At 43.2% G+C, this 20,073-nt stretch overlaps 1 protein-coding gene across 2 annotated transcripts; it reads right to left on the bottom strand.

Annotated features, from left to right (window-relative positions):
* Nucleotides 1-4,970: 4,970 nt before the first annotated feature.
* LOC135530806 (annexin A1-like) lies at nucleotides 4,971-13,843 on the bottom strand. 2 transcript variants are annotated; one of them, XM_064959080.1, is made up of 13 exons: nucleotides 13,767-13,843; nucleotides 12,947-13,006; nucleotides 11,961-12,051; nucleotides 11,491-11,585; nucleotides 11,188-11,301; nucleotides 9,934-10,024; nucleotides 9,765-9,844; nucleotides 9,615-9,671; nucleotides 9,383-9,476; nucleotides 6,741-6,836; nucleotides 6,321-6,379; nucleotides 5,885-6,007; nucleotides 4,971-5,394 (listed from the first exon to the last, which is right to left on the bottom strand). In XM_064959080.1, exons 2-13 carry the CDS (start codon nucleotides 12,992-12,994, stop codon nucleotides 5,335-5,337), a joined length of 1,008 nt encoding a protein of 335 aa, XP_064815152.1. In that variant the 5' UTR covers nucleotides 12,995-13,006; nucleotides 13,767-13,843; the 3' UTR covers nucleotides 4,971-5,334. The 2 variants fall into 2 exon arrangements, with proteins under 2 accessions (XP_064815152.1, XP_064815087.1); XM_064959015.1 differs by having other exon boundaries at nucleotides 13,699-13,824.
* Between the last annotated feature and the right edge of the window lie 6,230 nt (nucleotides 13,844-20,073).

Genomic DNA, 20,073 nt, shown 5'->3' with positions numbered 1-20,073 from the left:
AGCTATGGTGGAAACCTGTTTACCAATCCGTGAAACAGGATGTCTGATGCTCTAGAGCATCTCCTCTTGCTACAATACAAACTCAATTTCTGCCTTCAATCATCTGAGTAGGCTAGCTTCAGAATAGGCATACTGAAATGCCATTTCTGATATTTGGGTTTATTGCACAAAGCTGCATTTTTTTTGCTTAAACTTTTTATTTGAACTACTTGGTGGACTAAATGTGTGATTACACTTTTCTTCAGATTTCTATTTCAAATTGTTGTTATTTCTCTGACTCTCTTATCCAGAACGACTTACAGTAGTGGGTGCATACATTTTTATTTTTGTACTGGTGTCTCTTGGGATAAGTGTTTAGCATCATCTATGCTGCTGTGTTACTTAAGCCCTCACTTATTTATTTATTTCACCTTTATTTCACCTTTTATTTAACTAGGCAAGTCAGTTAAGAACAAATATGCCTAGTTTTAACATGTATCCTTTGTCCCGCACATTGTGTTTGTGCCCACATTTTTAGACAGGTGTACATGATTTTTTTATTTAACTAGGCAAGTTAATTAAGAACAAATTCTTATTAATTAATCTATATAAATGGACAAGATCAGTATGAAGGCTAGCGGCAGGTATAGAGGGCTAAAATACATTTGTGTCACAATGTTTTGTGATGTCTTTTAATTTGGCTCAAACATCCTGCAATAAATGTTGTTTAATTGGTCATCTTTTTTTCTTGTTTTATGGGTGAAATAATCAAAAAGTAACAAAGTAATCAGATTACGTTACTGAGTTTAGGTAATCCAAAAGTTACGTTACTAAATACAATTTTAGGCAAGTAACTAGTAACTAAAGGATTACTTTTTTAAAGTAACCTACCCAACCCTGACTAAATATATATATATATATATATATATATATATTGACTGTGAAATATAGCAACTTTAGTCTAATTGTCTACCCAAAATTCATTACAATCACTGGATTAGGTTACACGTGAAAATATCTATAATCATGCATTCCTGCTTGGACATGTTAGATGAAACAACTTATTTTGTAACGGCGTTCTTCGTTTGTTGGAAGAGAGTCGGACCGAAATCTGTCAGTACTCTGGCTGACTGGCGGATCTGGAAGAGTCTGGCTGACTGGCGGATCTGGAAGAGTCTGGCTGACTGGCGGATCTGGAAGAGTCTGGCTGACTGGCGGATCTGGAAGAGTCTGGCTGACTGGCGGATCTGGAAGAGTCTGGCTGACTGGCGGATATGGAAGAGTCTGGCTGACTGGCGGATATGGAAGAGTCTGGCTGACTGGCGGATCTGGAAGCGTCTGGCAGATCTGGAAGAGTCTGGCTGACTGGCAGATCTGGAAGAGTCTGGCTGACTGGCAGATCTGGAAGAGTCTGGCTGACTGGCAGATCTGGAAGAGTCTGGCAGATCTGGAAGAGTCTGGCTGACTGGCGGATCCTGGCAGACTGACGGCTCTGGCTGCTTCATGCTGATTGACAGCTCTGACTGTTCCATGCAGACTAACAGCTTTGGCAGCTCCTTGCAGACTGGCAGCTCCTTGCAGACTGGCAGCTCCATGCAGACTGGCAGCTCCATGCAGACTGGCAGCACTGGCTGCTCCATGCAGACTGACAGCTCTGGCTGCTCCATGCAGACTGACAGCTCTGGCTGCTCCATGCAGACTGACATCTCTGGCTGCTCCATGCAGACTGACAGCTCTGGCTGCTCCATGCAGACTGACAGCTCTGGCTGCTCCATGCAGACTGGCAGCTCTGGCTGCTCCATGCAGACTGGCAGCTCCTTGCAGACTGACAGCTCCATGCAGACTGGCAGCTCCATGCAGACTGGCAGCTCCATGCAGACTGGCAGCTCTGGCTGCTCCATGCAGACAGGCAGCTCTAGCTGCTCCATGCAGACTGGCAGCTCTGGCGGCTTCTTGCAGACTGACAGCTCTGACTGCTCCAAGCAGACTGACAGCTCTGGCTGCTCCATGCAGACTGGCAGCTCTAGCTGCTCCATGCAGACTGGCAGCTCTGGCTGCTCCATGCAGACTGGCTCCGGCAGCGCTGTAGAGGAGGAAGGCTCTAGAAGCGCTGAACAGGCGGGAGACTCCGGTAGCGCAGGAGAGGAGAAAGGCTCTGATAGCGCTGAACAGACAGGAGACTCCAGCAGCGCTGTAGAGGAGGAAGGCTCTAGAAGCGCTGAACAGGCGGGAGGCTCCAGCAGCGCAGGAGAGGCGAGGCGCACTGTAGGCCTGATGCGTGGTGCTGGCACTGGTGGTATTGAGCCGAGGACACGCACAGGAAGCCTGGTGCGGGGAGCTGCTACCGGAGGGCTGGGGTGTGGAGGTGGTACTGGATAGACCGGACCGTGCAGGCGCACTGGAGCTCTTGAGCACCGAGCCTGCCCAACCTTACCCGGTTGAATACTCTCGGTCGCCCTGCCAGTGCGGCGAGGTGGAATAGCCCGCACTGGGCTATGTAGGTGAACCGGAGACACCGAGCGCAAGGCTGGTGCCATGTAAGCCGGCCCAAGGAGACGCACTGGGGACCAGATGCGTAGAGCCAGCTTCATGGCATTTGGCTCGACGCTCAATCTAGCCCGGCCGATACGCGGAGCTGAAATATACCGCACCGGGCTATGCACCCGCACTGGGGACACCGTGCGCACCACTGAATGACACGGTGCTTGCCCGGTCTCTCTAGCCCCCCGGTAAGCACACAGAGTTTGCGCAGGTCTCCTACCTAGCGTAGCCATACTCCCTGTAAGCCCCCCCCCAATACATTTTTGGGGCTGATTCCCGGGCTTCCATCCACGTCGCCTTGCTGCCTCCTCATACCAGCGCCTCTCCGCTTTAGCCGCCTCTAGTTCCTCTTTGGGGCGGCGATATTCACCAGGCTGAGCCCAGGGTCCTTTTCCGTCCAGTTCTTCCTCCCATGTCCAATTCTCCAAGTGGTGCAGCCTCTCCCACTGAAGCTGCTTCTGTTGCCTCTTCTGTGGCTCCTGCCTGTTAACACGCTGCTCGGTCCGTGTGTGGTGGGTGATTCTGTAACGGCGTTCTTCGTTTGTTGGAAGAGAGTCGGACCGAAATGCAGCGTGGTGGTTACTCATGTCTTTAATGAAGGAAAAACGGAACGATACATGAAATAACAAATAAATACAAAAACAACAAACGGAACGTGAAACCTATTACAGCCTATCTGGTGAACACTACACAGAGACAGGAACAATCACCCACGAAAAACACAGTGAAACCCAGGCTACCTAAATACGGTTCCCTATCAGAGACAACAAGAATCACCTGACTCTGATTGAGAACCGCCTCAGGCAGCCAAACCTAAACTAAACTCACCCCTAATCAACCACAATCCCAATGCCTACAAAAACACCAATACGACAACACAATAACATAAACCCATGTCACACCCTGGCCTGACCAATTAATTAACTAAAACACAAAATACTAAGACCAAGGTGTGACATATGTCTTGAATACCTCAGTAGTCTACTTCATAATAAAGCGCTATGAATTACTTTGAGGGCAGTCAGAGGAAGATGTCCCACTCATGCTTTCTTCTGGGTTGACGCCCCCCTTGGGTTGTGTCGTGGCGGAGATCTTTGTGGGCTATACTCAGCCTTGTCTCAGGATGGTAAGTTGGTGGTTGAAGATATCCCTCTAGTGGTGTGGGGGCTGTGCTTTGTCAAAGTGGGTGGGGTTATATCCTGCCTGTTTTGCCCTGTCAGGGGTATTGTCAGATGGGGCCACAGTGTCTCCCGACCTCTCCTGTCTCAGCCTCCAGTATTTATGCTGCAGTAGTTTATGTTTCGGGGGGCTAGCGTCAGTCTTATATCTGGAGTATTTCTCCTGTCTTATCCGGTGTCCTGTGTGAATTTAAGTATTCTTTCTTTCAACTGTTCTGCCTGCGGCTATAGAACCCTGACCTGCTCACCGGACATGCTACCTGTCCCAGACCTGCTGTTTTCAACCATCTAGAGACAGCAGGATCAGTAGAGATACTCTGAATGATCGGCTATGAAAAGCCAACTGACATTTACTCCTGAGGTGCTGACCTGTTGCACCCTCGACCAGCAGGGTCAAATAATAATCACAGTGGTTGTCATCTTTGAACATCTTGGCCATGTTCTGTTATAATCTCCACCTGGCACAGCCAGAAGAGGACTAGCCTGGTTCCTCTCTAGGTTTCTTCCTAGGTTCTGGCCTTTCTTGGGAGTTTTTCCATAGGCACCGTGCTTTTAGTCCTGCATTGCTTGCAGTTTGGGGTTTTAGGCTGGGTTTCTGTATATCAGCTGATGTAAGAAGGGCTTTATAAATAAATTTGATTTGATTGTGGAATGTCTGTGTAGATTTTGTATACAAACATGATGTTGTGGGTCATTTTGACCCGGAGGCTTTCATCTGTCTAGATATTTGCACAGGCCCAAAATAAACAAGTGTCTTTGATGTTTGTTTTTTATTTACTGGTTCTGGTTGCACTTTTATCATTACCTTTGTGGGAAAAGGAGCTTTCCCAAGCTTCTCCTTCTCAGTGTGAGAACAGCAGATCTCTGGCAGACATTCAAAAATAAGCTCCAGAAAATGCTTGTTTGTGAGAAAGGAAATATTTTTTACAAAAAGTTATTAAATATGGAGTTTTTTAAAATCAAATGTTCTTGTATTTCTTATTTCTGTAAGGTCTGACAAGACAAAATAAAGTATTGTCTGTTTTTACGTGATTCTTTGACTCTTCTTGAGTGTGTTTAAACTGTGAATCTAATTTGTTATTACACAATGTCTGTGTTTTACAGTGTTGTAAATGTAACTCATGACATGGTCTGAGGTGGTACATTCTCGGGGGGTGATTATCAAATTATAACTTTCATAGACAGGCTACAGGCTAAATTGCAAAAAATTATACTAATAATAAACATATGTTTTTTAGAATGAAAAATATATACACAGTCAAATTCAGACAATTTGGATCCACATAAAAAGCTTTATTTTCACAAAGGACCAGTTATTCAACCAGGGTACAATGCCACTGTATATTCTTGGCTCACAAATGGTTAAGTGTCTGATATATTGCACTATGGAATAGATCACCAAGTCTGCTGAAGCTAGGCTAAATTATGCAATGCTGCTTAACATGCTAACTGTGCTTATTGCTGTTAGCATTTAGCGAAAATACATCAGGACTGCCATTTCAAATAGTTGTCATGAACCATTATATTTTGCATTTTGGGAAGTGCACATTGAGGCATTGGAGGGGAATGTTTCATCATGTACAGTTTTCTAAAATGGTGCAAATGCCATTCTTGCTAGGTGAGAGAGGAGAGAAAGTTAGCTGTCACTTCCACACAAGGCCAGTAGGATCTTCTCATAGTCGCCATTGGTGTCATTCTAAGGGGGTAAGAGACAAGAGGCTGTATTAAAACTGGCCGGGATTGAGAGTCCCGTAGGGCGGCGCACAATTGGCCCAGCATCGTCTGGGTTTGCCCGGTGTATGCTGTCATTGTAAATAAGAATTTGTTCTTAACTGACTTGCCTAGTTAAATAAAGGTTAAATAAAAATAAAATAAGAGTTACTCTACAAAATATAAACATTTTATGTTGACAATTATTTTTCAGATGCCATATTTTCCCATTTCACACATGGTCAGTCTTCTGTCCTATCTCAGATTGGACCCAGAAATCTGAATACTTCGTACAATCTGATGCATGTCCTTAAAACTCTGGACCCCGATTAAGCCTGATCCTGGATTTAAACTCATTCTCAGTGGAGGATCTGTTGAAATTGCTTTTTAGTTTAGTACTATGCTTAATTTGGGTCGGGGAAACAGTTCCTTGTTTTTTTTTTTTTTTTTATTGCTACTTTGAGATGTTTGCTCACCAGAATGTCCTGGTAGAGGGTTTTCCCAAACATCTTCTTGTACTCCTGTTTGATCCGGGCCATGTCCACTTCTGAACGGCTCACCATGACATGGGTCAGAATCTTGGTCCTGGTTCCTTTACCCTGGAGTATGGCACAGGCACACAAACTGAAGATTTATAACCAGATGTTGCAAAGTCCTTAGCTTGAACTGAGATCTGTTTGTGCTTTCTTGTACAGTATTTGCATGTTCTTCTGTAGATTGTCAAATCTTAAAACAGGGTTGTTTTCTTTAGGTATAAAATGGACTGTAACAAGTACCTGGATTTGTCCAATAAGCAACACTTATTTTCATTTTTATAACATTTTCTGTTGCATACCCTAATGAACATGACCCAGGGCAAACTCTTATCTGGCACATAAAACGTACTGTAAGTATGTTTAACAGTAAACAGACCTTCATGGCCAAGTTGAGTCTCTCAGCAAAGAAAGCAGGCTTGCTTCCAGCACATTTCACTGAAAGACAGATATCAAAACCAGTCAGATGACATCATAGAGCAGCATAGACAAGAGGCAGCATTCCCCAAAGCTATGGAATGGCCATGAGGGGACCAGTGCATTGCAGGAGTTGTAGTATAGTGAATTTGCCTTGGATAATGTGCCATCCCATCTATTTAAAAATGTATTATTATTTTAATCTTGAGAGATAAATGTTAATTTTTCTGCATGAGGAAAATGAAGAACATAGTGTAATGTTACAGGGCTGATGCCCAGTGAAGAGTGTGATACAGCAGAAGACATGGATTGAGGGTGATGCACAGATTATATAAAAGACATTGGAACATTACTAGGCTGGGTCCTGGCAGTGACATCTCACCTACGGCAGTCAGACAGTTCTCAATGTCTCCCTTCAGTTCCAGGTCGATAGCCTTTGTCACATCCACCTTACTGTACTTGAAGTACTTCTCAAACGCTGAGAGAGAGAGAGAGAGAGAGAGATGTACTTGAAATGTTCAAACAGTATAAAATAATTTGTGGTTGCATGTGCAGTGTATGAAAAAGGGAAAACACGCACATCTAGATTGTAGTAGTATTCATCAGTGTCTAAGTGATGACAAAAATAAAGAGCCCTATAGATAGGGCTACAATGTAATTAGCAGGTGTTGAGAAATAAGTGTGTGTGTGTAATTAAATCATTATAATAATTTGGTGGGTGCTTATATTTTTTCTATTGCTCAAATAAAGAGATTTTAGCTAATACTTGTTAAATAATCAAAGTATGGGTCAAAAAAATTGACACACCTAAAGATTATTTTACGATGAATAGATTAGATGAGTTTATTAGTCACATGCACAGGGTCACAGATGTAATCGTAGTGTACAGTGAAATTCTTGAGCGTACGTAAATGTTCGTTGGGGGGGTGGGGTAGAATATTCATAGGGGAGCTGCAAAGGGGCAGGAGCGGGAGCAGGTAGCTGCCTAGCGACTATTCAGCAGGCTGATGGTCTGGGGGTAGAAGCTATTGGTCGGTCCGACAGTTTTTGTCATAATACTACTATACTGCCCGCGTCTGAGTAATGGAAGCGGGGAGAACAGGCTGTGGCTTGCTTGTCTGAGGTCCTTGATGATCTTCTTGGCCTTCTTGCAACACCTGGTGTTGTAGGTCTCCTGGATGGCAGTCAATAAGCACCCAATTGTACGTTCGGCTGAGCGTACCACCCTCTGTAGAACCTTGCAGTCAGTGGCGGTGGAGTTGCTGTACCCGGCCATGATGCAGCCTGACCGTATGCTCCCGATGGTGCTCCTGTAAGAGGCTGTGAGGGCCCTCGGGCAAATGCCTAATATATTCTGCCTCCTGAGATTGAAGAGTCGCTGCTGTGCCTTTTTCACCTCGATGTCCGTGTGGATATAAACATTTCAGCTCATTGGAGATGTGTATACTGCAATCAGTTACTTTGTTTTGCTGATGTTGGGGGAGAGGATGTTTACCTGGCAACATACTGTCAGGGTGCCTACGTCCTAGGCTGTCTCGTCGTTGTTGGTAATCAGGCCTGATACTGTCATGCCGTCTGCGAACTTGGTGATGGAGTTGGTACGGTGTGAGGCCACGCAGTCGTGGGTATACATGGAGTACAGGTGGGGACTGAGGACGAACCCTTGAGGGGCCCCTCGTGTTGCGGATCAGTGGGGTGGAGGTCCAGGAACCAGTTGAATAAGGAGTTCAGTCTCAGGGTTTTGAGCTTTGTGATGAACTTAGAGTGCACTATGGTATTGAAGGCACAGCTGTAACTGATGAACAGCAGCCTTAGATATGCATTTCATTTGTTTATGTGTTTGAGGGCAGTGTGCAGTGCAATGGCGATTGCATTGTCTGTGGATCTGTCAGGGCGGTAGACGAATTGGAGAGGGTCAAGTGTGTCGGCAGGGAGGAGGTGATGGGGTCTTTGTGCAAAAGCAGTCGTTAAAAAAAAACTGAGACACTGGAAGTGTAATTTTTGATCAGGGTGAGCAGAGCACAAGCCACTTTATCCTATTGCTCTACAGCAGGGTTTCCCAAACTCGGTCCCGGGGCCTCCCTTGGGTGGACATTTTTTTTTTTTACCCCAGCTGATTAATATAATCAAATCTTGATGATGAGTTGGTTATTTGAATCAGCTGTGTAGTGTTAGGGCAAAGACTAAAACATGCACCAGGGGGGCCCCAGGACTGAGTGTGGGAAACCCTGTTCTACGGTGTGGGCCCACACGATAACCTGGAGTACTCTAATGAGAAGGACAAAGGCTACTAATTGTGTGAGTTGACAAATTATCAGACAAGGCAAGTCAATCAAATAAACAGTTTGTCCTTGACTTAAACACATTTGCATTAAAACATTTGTTTTAACAAAATCAAAAGTGGTAGAGCACTGCCTCATCTAATTGAAAAGTGCTGGGGAAAACGCCACACGTTTGCCGGCCCTGGTCTCACCATTACCAATAATGGGAGGTTAGCATTTTTGGGGGGTATGATATTTATCCCTCTAACTTTCTCACTCATCATTGTTCACAAATAATTAATGATTATCTATAATCACAGTAGCATCCACATTAATATACTGGTCAGTATAGATCATCTTTGCTACTGCAGATTTTTGGAAGCTATGGACAACTGCAAAAGTGTTGCTACAACTCTCAACAACATTTCTGCCCTCAATTGAGCAGGTGCTATTTATCGACAAAGTTCAGTGGGGGAAAGTTTAAGTAGCAAGACTAGTTTCTGGAAGACAATGCCATGCTGACTTACCAGTGTTTACATATGATAGGTGTGGCTAAGGCTTAAAAGGGTGTGAACGATGCTGAATGGGCTTAAACAAAGAGGAGCACTCTAGCAAGGGCATTTCTACTACTTGTCTCCTAAGTGGTTTTACAAGTTTAGCAGCATCATTTTCCATGTTTCGACAAACTACAGTGTATGATATACCAGAAGCTCTGAGTCTGTACTTTTATTTAGCTCACATAGAGCTGTGCTGTCACACTCACCTTGGCGGAGCTGAGGAGCACTTCTGGTGGTCAGAATGTCTATGAAGACAGAGCAGTCCGTTCCCTTCTTCTTCTCTCCAGCCTCATACAGGGCCTATGGATTGATAGAGTAGGCACAGTCATCACACACACAGGGATTAAATTACACATTGACTCTGGGTGCCAGTGTCAAACATTGATTTCTTTAAAAATTCTGACACACACAAATACACACTCTAGCTCTCCTCCATACCTTGGCATCACTTTCAGCAAGTTCCTGGTTCACGATGAAGTCCTCATTCCTAGTAGCCTACAGTATGTGAGGGAGAGAGTGGGGGCAGTGAGGTTGATTGTGCCATACTATTCATCTGAGGTTAAAGAAACTATAAATTAACACACACACCTTGCAGAGCGAGAGCAGAGCATTTCTGAAGTCTCCGCCTGTGTCAGACTTGATGTCATTCTGCAGCTCGTTTTTGTATTCTATCAAGAAAAATACATGATTATTGTCTTGTTGTAACTATCATATCACATACAGGACGTCTACATATACATATTCACATATTACACACCTTCCTGATAGGCTTTCTTTATCTCTTTGATCTCTTTATTGGTCCTGGAGGCCAGAATCTCAATCAGAGTATCCTCATCTGTGCCCAATCCCTGAGAGAAATATGTGAGAGGGTCAACAAGGACAAAAGGGTCACATCAGTCATAAAACTGAGACAAAAGGATTGGATTGGATGATTGGATGACAGAAACACATAAAGAGCTGGGCCATGTTCATTATACCCTCAATGGAACAGAACAGACTGAAGCATGGCACTACCTGCACCTACAGGTCTACCACTATGCCAGACACCTCCCAGCTAGCACATAACGTTGTGAACACTGTATGTTTCTTAGAGATTGGTGAGACCGTGGTTGTCCCATGGTTGTTCTGCTTACAACCTTCCCATAACTTTCTGGGAATGGTGCTGGATAGTTGTTTGGCATTGAAACATTCTCAGCACATTTTAAGAAACTTCACTAAAATTATAATTCCATTGATAGAGATCAAAAGGTCAAAGGTTCAAATCTCACTGACTGTGCCAAAATAAAAAATAAATGTGTTTGCATTATTAATGCTTAGGCAAATGCATTTCCATGTGTCCCATCGTTGCTTGGAGTTCTAAACATTCCCAGAACTTCCCTGCAACCTAAAAATATACGTTCCCAGAACAAGACACATTTTCACTTCCGTTCTCAGAACGTTTAAAACAACATTCACAGAACCTCCCTGCAACCATTTTACCAGTCAGGGAACTTATGGCTTCATTCCCAGAACCAATGGGAAACTAAAAACGTACGTTCCCACAACTTCCAAGGAACCAAATGTGTTAGCTGGGCTCACACACACTGCACATACACAAATCTGTGTATCGTTAAACCAAAAGTATAGTAGGTACTCATCACCACTTTTCTTACTGTCTCCTCACATATTAAAACAGCTCCACCCATTGTATAAAGAAGACAGACAGTCCCACACATTTTAAAAGTCCGACCGTTATTACACAACACTATAATAAAGCAGAATGAGTAACTATGGGTAGGGTGTTAGGAAGTGGCTGGGTCTGACTAAACAGCAGAACAACAATACAGGATGATGTCATCCCAGTGTCCTCTTTAGAAGGTAATCATTACTCTATAATTATTTGTATTATATCTGTTACCATCTCTAGGCCACCCGAACGGAGGGAAAGATACACATTTGTTTGTATTCTAAGTAGTATTGTATATTCTTAGTAGTAGTGAGTGACTGAGTGAGTGACTGGGTGAGTGAGTACCTTCATGGCCAGGTTGAGCTGTTGGGCATCATATTGGGCTGGCGTTTTGAGCAGTGCCAGAACCACATCCTCCAGCTCTCCATTTAGGGCCGACTTCAGGGCAGTCTCCAGAGGCTGCAGATAGAGGGTTGATACACACTTCCATAGTCATACACAAGTGTGTGTTTAAGCTTTCTAGGTGCACCAGGTGGCTGGAGTTTGCACGTTTTGCATCGTTCCATTGATCCTGAAGTGCGAATTCCACCCACGAGCCGCCACCCGCACATGCTAAACCAAAAGCACCTCGTGGGTGTCCCGTCTTACCTTGCCACTAGCCTTTTGGTAGCTAGCTTTGATCTGCTGTCTCTGGGCGTTGCTCCTCTTCACCAGCACATCAATGATGGTGTTCTCATCTACACCTACGTCACAGAGACAAGATGGAAGGACTTGTTCAATAAGAAACGTTGTTGCATACTCTAATCCATGAGCCCTTATCAATTTCTTTATGAATGTTAAGTGTGTGTGTGGCCCCGGGCTTACGGTTAGGCAGCTCTGACTACTCCCCAGCACGAGACAATGAAAACACAGACCCGGAAATGTACACACAGTCACATTCCCTCCGAATATCCTTCTATGCTGCCTCATGTTACACACGGAGTGAGTTCTATTCACCTAAGCTTCTCTGCTATGAAACACATTCAAACATTATTTGTGTGTGTGTGTGTGTGTGTGTGTGTGTGTGTGTGTGTGTGTGTGTGTGTGTGTGTGTGTGTGTGTGTGTGTGACAACCTCACCTTTGGCCTTGATGGCCTTATCCAAAATGCCTGCATCCCCATCGGCACTGAAATGTGGGTAGGGAGTCACAGTGCCCTGATTGAGTTGGGTCTGAGATAGAGAACAATTATACTTAGCTGCCATGCAGTGAATCAATGGATACCTTCACAAAATGTAGAGAATGGTTCAGAAGCAAAGGGAGAAACATCCCATACAAGGAATGGGGATAGAGTGGGGAAGAGAAGGAATTGTGCAGTTTGTTTCTCAGACTCTCTTTGACCCTCTCTGTTGCCATCCTCAACATCTGTCTATTTTTCTCTCACTTTTCCTCTGTCCTCCGCCCTCCCCCTAATCTTTATCCGGCTACAAAAAGTACCCAATTGTCAAAATGACTCAAGTAAAACTTAAGGTCATCCAGTAAAATACTACTTGAGTAAAAGTCTAAAAGTTTTTTTGGTTTTTAAATATACTTAAGTATCACAAGTAAATGTAATTGCTAAAATATAATTAAAGAATCAAAAGTAAAACAAAAAGTTTAAATAATTTCAAATTCCTTATATTAAGAAAACCAGACTGCATGGCTTTCTTGTTTTTTTTTTAAATTTATGTTTAGTAAGTCGACCAGATCAGAGGCAGTAGCGATGACCAGGGATGTACTCTTGATAAGTACACGAATTTGACAACTTTTCTGTCCTGCTAAGCATTCAAAATGTAACGAGCATTTTTGGTTGCTAGGGAAAATGTATGGAGTAAAAAATATATTATTTTCTTTAGGAATGTAGTGGAGTAAAAGTAAAAGTTGCCAAAAATCTATAAAGTAAGATACCCCAAAAACCTACATAAATACTTAGAGTACTTTAACGTTTTTTTGTTGTTGTTTTTTTTACAAAAGTACTTTACATCACTGGCTACACGTGTACAAACACAGCCTGGTAAGTTGTTCCACATTCCACAAGAAAGAAAGAAAATTGAGGCTTTCCCTCAAGTAAGTGGAACAGAACCCTACCGAGTCATCTGCCATGCCCAGATAGACGGTCTGCTGCAAGAAGGACATGGTGGCACAGGTCTGCAGAGAGAAACAGGGGGATTCAGTAATAACCACAGCACAGTATTAATAATATCCTCTATATTGACACCAAAGTCTATTGCATTTCTAAAATAATTATAGTTTAAAAGCTAATTCTTTGATGCCAGAATATGCTACAGTAACAGTACCAGACCATGCATATATTTTGTCAAACTGTATTTGACTCATCCCCAACACAAAAGTAAACAATGTCTCTGCCTATGATAGGCCGCTTATATCGGCTAATCAGCAATCCATAGAATACAATTATATGCCTACAATAACTGGATAGAAATGTGTATTTATGAGGGTGCACAGATTAATTATTTGTCACTGCACCATCTATTTCACAATGTTGGCAAGAAATCTGGTGGTGACCACACCTAACTGGAATCATGTAGATAGAACTCACTCAAAACTTGAACCTTTTCCTCACTTTTCCTCAGTTAGTTCACAGTGCTTTTCAAGACATAACAGGATCTGAGGTATATGGATCCGTTATAGAAAATAATGAATCAAAAATAATTCTGAAATATCACAACTACGCCTCAGCCACACTGGCTATCTGATATGAGCGACGTGAGTTCCCTAACTGCATTTAGAATGTATTCATACAGCTGTGAAGTTAGTTTCCCATCTAAACATGGTTTCAAAGTCCCTAAAAAGGAGAGAAGTGAACAAATGACTCTTACCTAGAATTGGAAGTCGAGATGCTCAATTTCCTGGAGAAGGTCTTGAATAAAAAAAAGGGATATCTTACCAGCTAGACAAAGGTGGGGACTGTGAAACTTCTCAGACAGATTGCATGGGCCTTGGGAAGATGCACTCATATATTTATATACATGAAAAACCCCACCTAGAAGTGGTGCAGCCCACACTCGACGTTATCATTGGACAGGCATTGCTGGTTGTGAGACTGTGTAAAACTTTCCATACAACCCAATAAAGTTGTCAGTAAATGAATAGCAGCCAGCAGTAGAAGAAAACTGATAGATCTAACACAATTTGGTGACATGAAAACAGATGTGGAATGTTTAGTAAGGTTCCCTATTGAGATGATGTTAACAAAATCAGTATTTAATGTAAACACTATAAATTGAAGTAAAATGGGAGTTCTTAGGCTATGGAAGTTGTGCCTCGATATGGGGGGCGCAATTACCGGTAGGCCAAAAGGGGTTCCCTTAAATGGGATTAGTTAGATTCATTATTGGATTTTTAAGTTAAATAGCCATTAAGTCTTGAAGGATATAACCTATAAATATAACCTATAAATGAGCTGTGTTACCCATGAGAGCCCAAAATATAAACTAGTTTTACTACATTGGTTGTAAACAATGTAATTGTAAACAAACACTGTAGAGCTTCAAAACATGGTTAAAACTATCACTTTGATCTCATGTATAACCCTCCTTTGCAGCTGGTGGTAAAGGGTGTGGTTTACTAACTACCTCTTGCGGTTGTCAAGGCCACAAGACCGTCTGCAACCTGCCACTAACTGTAAGCTACCTGTCCAACTTGTTTGAACATTCCAATGGGGATCTTTGGACAAGTTACTCAAAGATTACACTACAACCTCTCCAAAGCTACTCTTACAGATACTTTTGAAAAACTAAATGATTACTGAATTACTTGAGTTACTTTTAAATTCAGAAAAATGTTCTGTTTTCAATTCAGCTTTGAAAAAAGGTGCATGTTTAAATTTGTTCCACCTGAGCGAGTCTGATCACAAGTCAGATGACACACCAAATGCATTTGATGGATCCTTTTTGTCTTCTTCTAATGCCTCTTAAGGGATAACGAATCCAAAATTTCACTGAAAGTTATCCAATTGCGTTACTACATTTGGGTAATAAAAAAGTTACGTCACTGATTTAAATTTTGGATAGGTAGCTAGTAACTGTAACGGACTACATTTAGAAAGTAACCTACACAGCCCTTTCTACCTCAGGGATGGGCAACTCCAGTCCTTGGGGGTCTGATTGGTGTCTCACTTCTAACCCAGCCCAAGCCTACACACCTCCGATAATCAACTAATCATGATCTTCCGTTTAGAAAGCAATACATTTAATCAGCTGTGTTTGCTAGGGTTGGGGGAAAATTGTACTTGCCCATCCCTGGTCTACCTATTTCATCATCAAAATAACTTGGTTACTTGTGTCATGGCTTAATGGACTCCATGAAAACAAAAACTATTAATAACCTATCAAACAGATGCAGAATATGCCGTTTGTGTCACGAATCTCGCCGAAGATGGTGCCTCTTCCTGTTCGGGCGGCGCTCGGCGGTCGTCGTCACCGGCCTATTAGCTGCCATCGATTCCCTTTCCGTTTGTTTCAAATCAAATTGATTTATATAGCCCTTCGTACATCAGCTGATATCTCAAAGTGCTGTACAGAAACCCAGCCTAAAACCCCAAACAGCAAGCAATGCAGGTGTAGAAGCACGGTGGCTAGGAAAAACTCCCTAGAAAGGCCACGGTCAGGTGGACTGGGGACAGCAAGGAGTCATCATGTCAGGTAGTCCTGGGACATGGTCCTAGGGCTCAGGTCCTCCGAGAGAGAGAAAGAAAGAGAGAAGGAGAGAATTAGAGAACGCACACTTAGATTCACACAGGACACCGAATAGGACAGGAGAAGTACTCCAGATATAACAAACTGACCCTAGCCCCCCGACACATAAACTACTGCAGTATAAATACTGGAGGCTGAGACAGGAGGGGTCAGGAGACACTGTGGCCCCATCCGAGGACACCCCCGGACAGGGCCAAACAGGAAGGATATAACCCCACCCACTTTGCCAAAGCACAGCCCCAACACCACTAGAGGGATATCTTCAACCACCAACTTACCACCCTGAGACAAGGCCGAGTATAGCACACAAAGATCTCTGCCATGGCACAACCCAAGGGGGGGCGCCAACCCAGACAGGATGACCACATCAATGAATCAACCCACTCAGGTGACGCACCCCCTCCTAGGGTCGGCATGAGAGAGCCCCAGTAAGCCAGTGACTCAGCCCCTGTAATAGGGTTAGAGGCAGAGAATCCCAGTGGAAAGAGGGGAACCGGCCAGGCAGAGACATCAAGGGCGGTTCGATGCTCCAGAGCCTTTCCGTTCACCTTCCCACTCCTGGGCCAGACTACACTCAATCATATGACCCACTGAAGAGATGAGTCTTCCGTAAAGACTTAAAGGTTGAGACCGAGTTTGCGTCTCTGTCATGGGTAGGCAGACCGTTCCATAAAAATTGAGCTCTATAGGAGAAAGCCCTGCCTCCAGCTGTTCGCTTAGAAATTCTAGGGACAATTAGGAGGCCTGCGTCTTGTGACCGTAGCGTACGTGTAGATATGTAGGGTAGGACCAAATCAGAGAGAGAGGTAGGAGCAAGCCCATGTAATGCTTTGTAGGTTGGCAGTAAAACCTTAAAATCAGTCCTTGCTTTGACAGGAAGCCAGCGTAGAGAGGCTAGCACTGGAGTAATATGATCAATTCTTTTGGTTCTAGTCAGGATTCTAGCAGCCGCATTTAGCACTAACTGAAGTTTATTTAGTGCTTTATCCGGGTAGGCGGAAAGTAGAGCATTGCAGTAGTCTAACCATGGATAAATTTTTCTGCGTCATTTTTGGACAGAAAGTTTCTGATTTTTGCAATGTTATGGAGATTGAAAAAAGCTGTCCTTGAAATGGTCTTGATATGTTCTTCAAAAGAGAGATCAGGGTCCAGAGTAACGCCGAGGTCCTTCACAGTTGTATTTGAGACGACTGTACAACCATTAAGATTAATTGTCAGATTCAACAGAAGATCTCTTTGTTTTTTGGGACCTCGAACAAGCATCTCTGTTTTGTCCGAGTTTAAAAGTAGAAAGTTTGCAGCCATCCACTTCCTTATGTCTGAAACACATGCTTTTAGCAAGGGCAATTTTGGGGCTTCGCCATGTTTTATTGAAATGTACTGCTGTGTGTCATCTGCATAGCAGTGAAAGTTAACGTTATGTTTTCGAATAACATCCCCAAGAGGTAAAATATATAGTGAAAACAATAGTGGTCCTAAAACGGAACCTTGAGGAACACCGTTCACAGAGACAAACTGATATCTTTCCGACAGATAAGATCTAAACCAGGCCAGAACTTGTCCGTGTAGACCAATTTGGGTTTCCAATCTCTCCAAAAGAATGTGGTGATCGATGTAGCACGAAGGTCTAGGAGCATGAGGACAGATGCAGAGCCTCGGTCCGATGCCATTAAAATGTAATTTACCACCTTCACAAGTGCCATCTCAGTGCTGTGATGGGGTCTAAAACCAGACTGAAGCATTTCGTATACATTGTTTGTCTTCAGGAAGGCAGTGAGTTGCTGCGCAACAGCCTTTTCTAAAAATGTTGAGAGGAATGGAAGATTCGATATAGGCCGATGGTTTTTTATATTTTCTGGGTCAAGGTTTGGCTTTTTCAATAGAGGCTTTATTACTGCCACTTTTAGTGAGTTTGGTACACATCCGGTGGATAGAGAGCCGTTTATTATGTTCAACATAGGAGGGCCAAGCACAGGAAGCAGCTATTTCAGTAGTTTAGTTGGAATGGGGTCCAGTATGCAGCTTGAAGGTTTAGAGGCCATGATTATTTTCATCATTGTGTCAAGAGATATAGTACTAAAACACTTGAGCGTCTCTCTTGATCCTAGGTCCTGGCAGAGTTGTGCAGACTCAGGACAACTGAGCTTTGAAGGAATACGCAGATTTAAAGAGGAGTCCGTAATTTGCTTTCTAATAATCATAATCTTTTCCTCAAAGAAGTTCATGAATTTATCACTGCTAAAGTGAAAGTCATCCTCTCTTGGGGAATGCTGCTTTTTAGTTAGCTTTGCGACAGTATCAAAAAGGAATTTCGGATTGTTCTTATTTTCCTCAATTAAGTTAGAAAAATAGGATGATCGAGCAGCAGTAAGGGCTCTTCGGTACTGCACGGTACTGTCGTTCCAAGCTAGTCGGAAGACTTCCAGTTTGGTGTGGCGCCATTTCCGTTCCAAATTTCTGGAAGCTTGCTTCAGAGCTCGGGTATTTTCTGTGTACCAGGGAGCTACTTTCTTATGAGAAATGTTTTTAGTTTTTAGGGGTGCAACTGCATCTAGGGTATTGCGCAAGGTTAACCTGTTACATCTATGGGAGCGCTATTTCATTATTGGATAAAAAACGTGCCCGTTTTAAGCGCAATATTTTGTCACAAAAAGATGCTTGACTATGCATATAATTGACAGCTTTGGAAAGAGAACACTCTGACGTTTCCAAAACTGCAAAGATATTGTCTGTGAGTGCCCCAGAACTGATGCTACAGGCGAAACCAAGATGAAACTTCAGGAAATGAGCAGGACTTTTGAGGCTCTGTTTTTCATTGTCTCCTTATATGGCTGTGAATGCGCAAGGAATGAGCCTGCCCGATCTATCGTTTCCCCAAGGTGTCTGCAGCATTGTGACGTATTTGTAGGCATATCATTGGAAGATTGACCATAAGAGACTACATTTGTCAGGTGTCCGCCCGGTGTCCTCCGTCGAAATTGGTGCGTCATCTTCAACTGCACGTCTTATTCCAAGTGATTCACAGGAGAAAGTAGACATTCACGAACGATATATCAATGAAGAGATATGTGAAAAACACCTTGAGGATTGATTCTAAACAGTGTTTTCCGTGTTTCAGTCGATATTATGGAGTTAATTTGGAAAACAGTTCGCCGTTTTGATGACTGAATTTTCGTTTTTTTTCTGGTACCCAAACGTGATGTACAAAACGGAGCGATTTCTCCTACACAAAGAATCTTTCAGGAAAAACTGAACATTTGCTATGTAACTGAGAGTCTCCTCATTGAAAACATCCGAAGTTCTTCAAAGGTAAACGATTTTATTTGAATCCTTTTCTGTTTTTTGTGCAAATGTTGCCCGCTAAATGCTACGCTAAATGCTACGCTAGCTATCAATACTCTTACACAAATGCTTGTTTTGCTATGGTTCAAAAGCATATTTTGAAAATCTGAGATGACAGTGTTGTTAAGAAAAGGCTAAGCTTGAGAGCTAGCACATTCATTTCATTTGCGATTTTCATAAATATTTAATGTTACGTTATGCTAATGAGCTTGAGGCTATAACTGGATACAGGTTTTTTTCATAGCCAAACGTGAACAAAACGGAGCGATTTGTCCTACAAATAATACTTTACTGCTCAACTGCTCAACAGTTTTCCCATTTATTGTCCTCCCTATCTCTTATGCTACTGATCCAATCCCCCAACTCAATATAGCTACTAATCAGTGTCCTGGAAAAATCTTGTATAAAAAAGTTTACTTTTCAGGAATCTGAAACAATGTTGTTGTTGCCATATATTAATGGGAATTCACATGGCTTTGAATTACTTATATTAGTATTAGATTCATCAATCTTTCACAGAACATGGAGTGGAATGTTCTGTGAAACCTTTATGTTTTGTTCCAACCTTACACACCTTGTTCAATGACTCAACTGATCATTGACCCCTTGAGTAGCTTGATCTGATGATTTAGTAAGGGCTAGAACAAAAAGCTGATCACTTGGGCTCTTCCCTGAGGGCCCCTGTGTCTGTGGCCTTCCAGATGTGGAGGGCTGTTCCAGCAGAGAGGTCCAGGAAAAGGAGGAAGGCAGTGGGGAAACCCACCCAGTCCACCAGGCCCCCTGGCAGGGCACCGAACATCAGCTTCCCCAGTACCTCCAGAGTGGACAGGAAACTGTAGTGGGTGGCCTGTAGAGAGAAGAGGAGAGGATTAGGTAGGGACGAGCTCAGAGAGAGCAAAACTAGAGGCCACACGACACCGACACAGATTACCAAACATCCTAGACTCCAACTCTCAGGCCCACAGAAACACAACAAAGCAACATAGCCAACGCATCTCCATGGGTCTCCACCCTCCACTGACACCGAAATGTTCACACAATGGCAACCCTGTTCCATACACTCAGGTGTATGACAAAGACTCTACAAATGAAACAATGTAAACTGCTAACCTCTTAACTGAATGGATTTATTTCAGCAGAAACCACTAAGCCATC

Source organism: Oncorhynchus masou, chromosome 1 (assembly GCF_036934945.1).
Source record: "Oncorhynchus masou masou isolate Uvic2021 chromosome 1, UVic_Omas_1.1, whole genome shotgun sequence".
Classification (NCBI taxonomy): domain Eukaryota; kingdom Metazoa; phylum Chordata; class Actinopteri; order Salmoniformes; family Salmonidae; genus Oncorhynchus; species Oncorhynchus masou.
This window is presented reverse-complemented; position numbering and strand designations above follow the sequence as displayed.

Coding starts and splice junctions, on each gene's coding strand:
- LOC135530806 (XM_064959080.1), bottom strand. CDS start 12,994: ATGTCCTTCTTGCAGCAGACCGTCTATCTGGGCATGGCAGATGACTCG. Junction 6,837..9,382: donor TGCTCCTCAGCTCCGCCAAG/GTGAGTGTGACA, acceptor TCTCTCTCTCAG/CGTTTGAGAAGTACTTCAAG. Junction 6,008..6,320: donor GACTCAACTTGGCCATGAAG/GTCTGTTTACTG, acceptor GCCATACTCCAG/GGTAAAGGAACCAGGACCAA.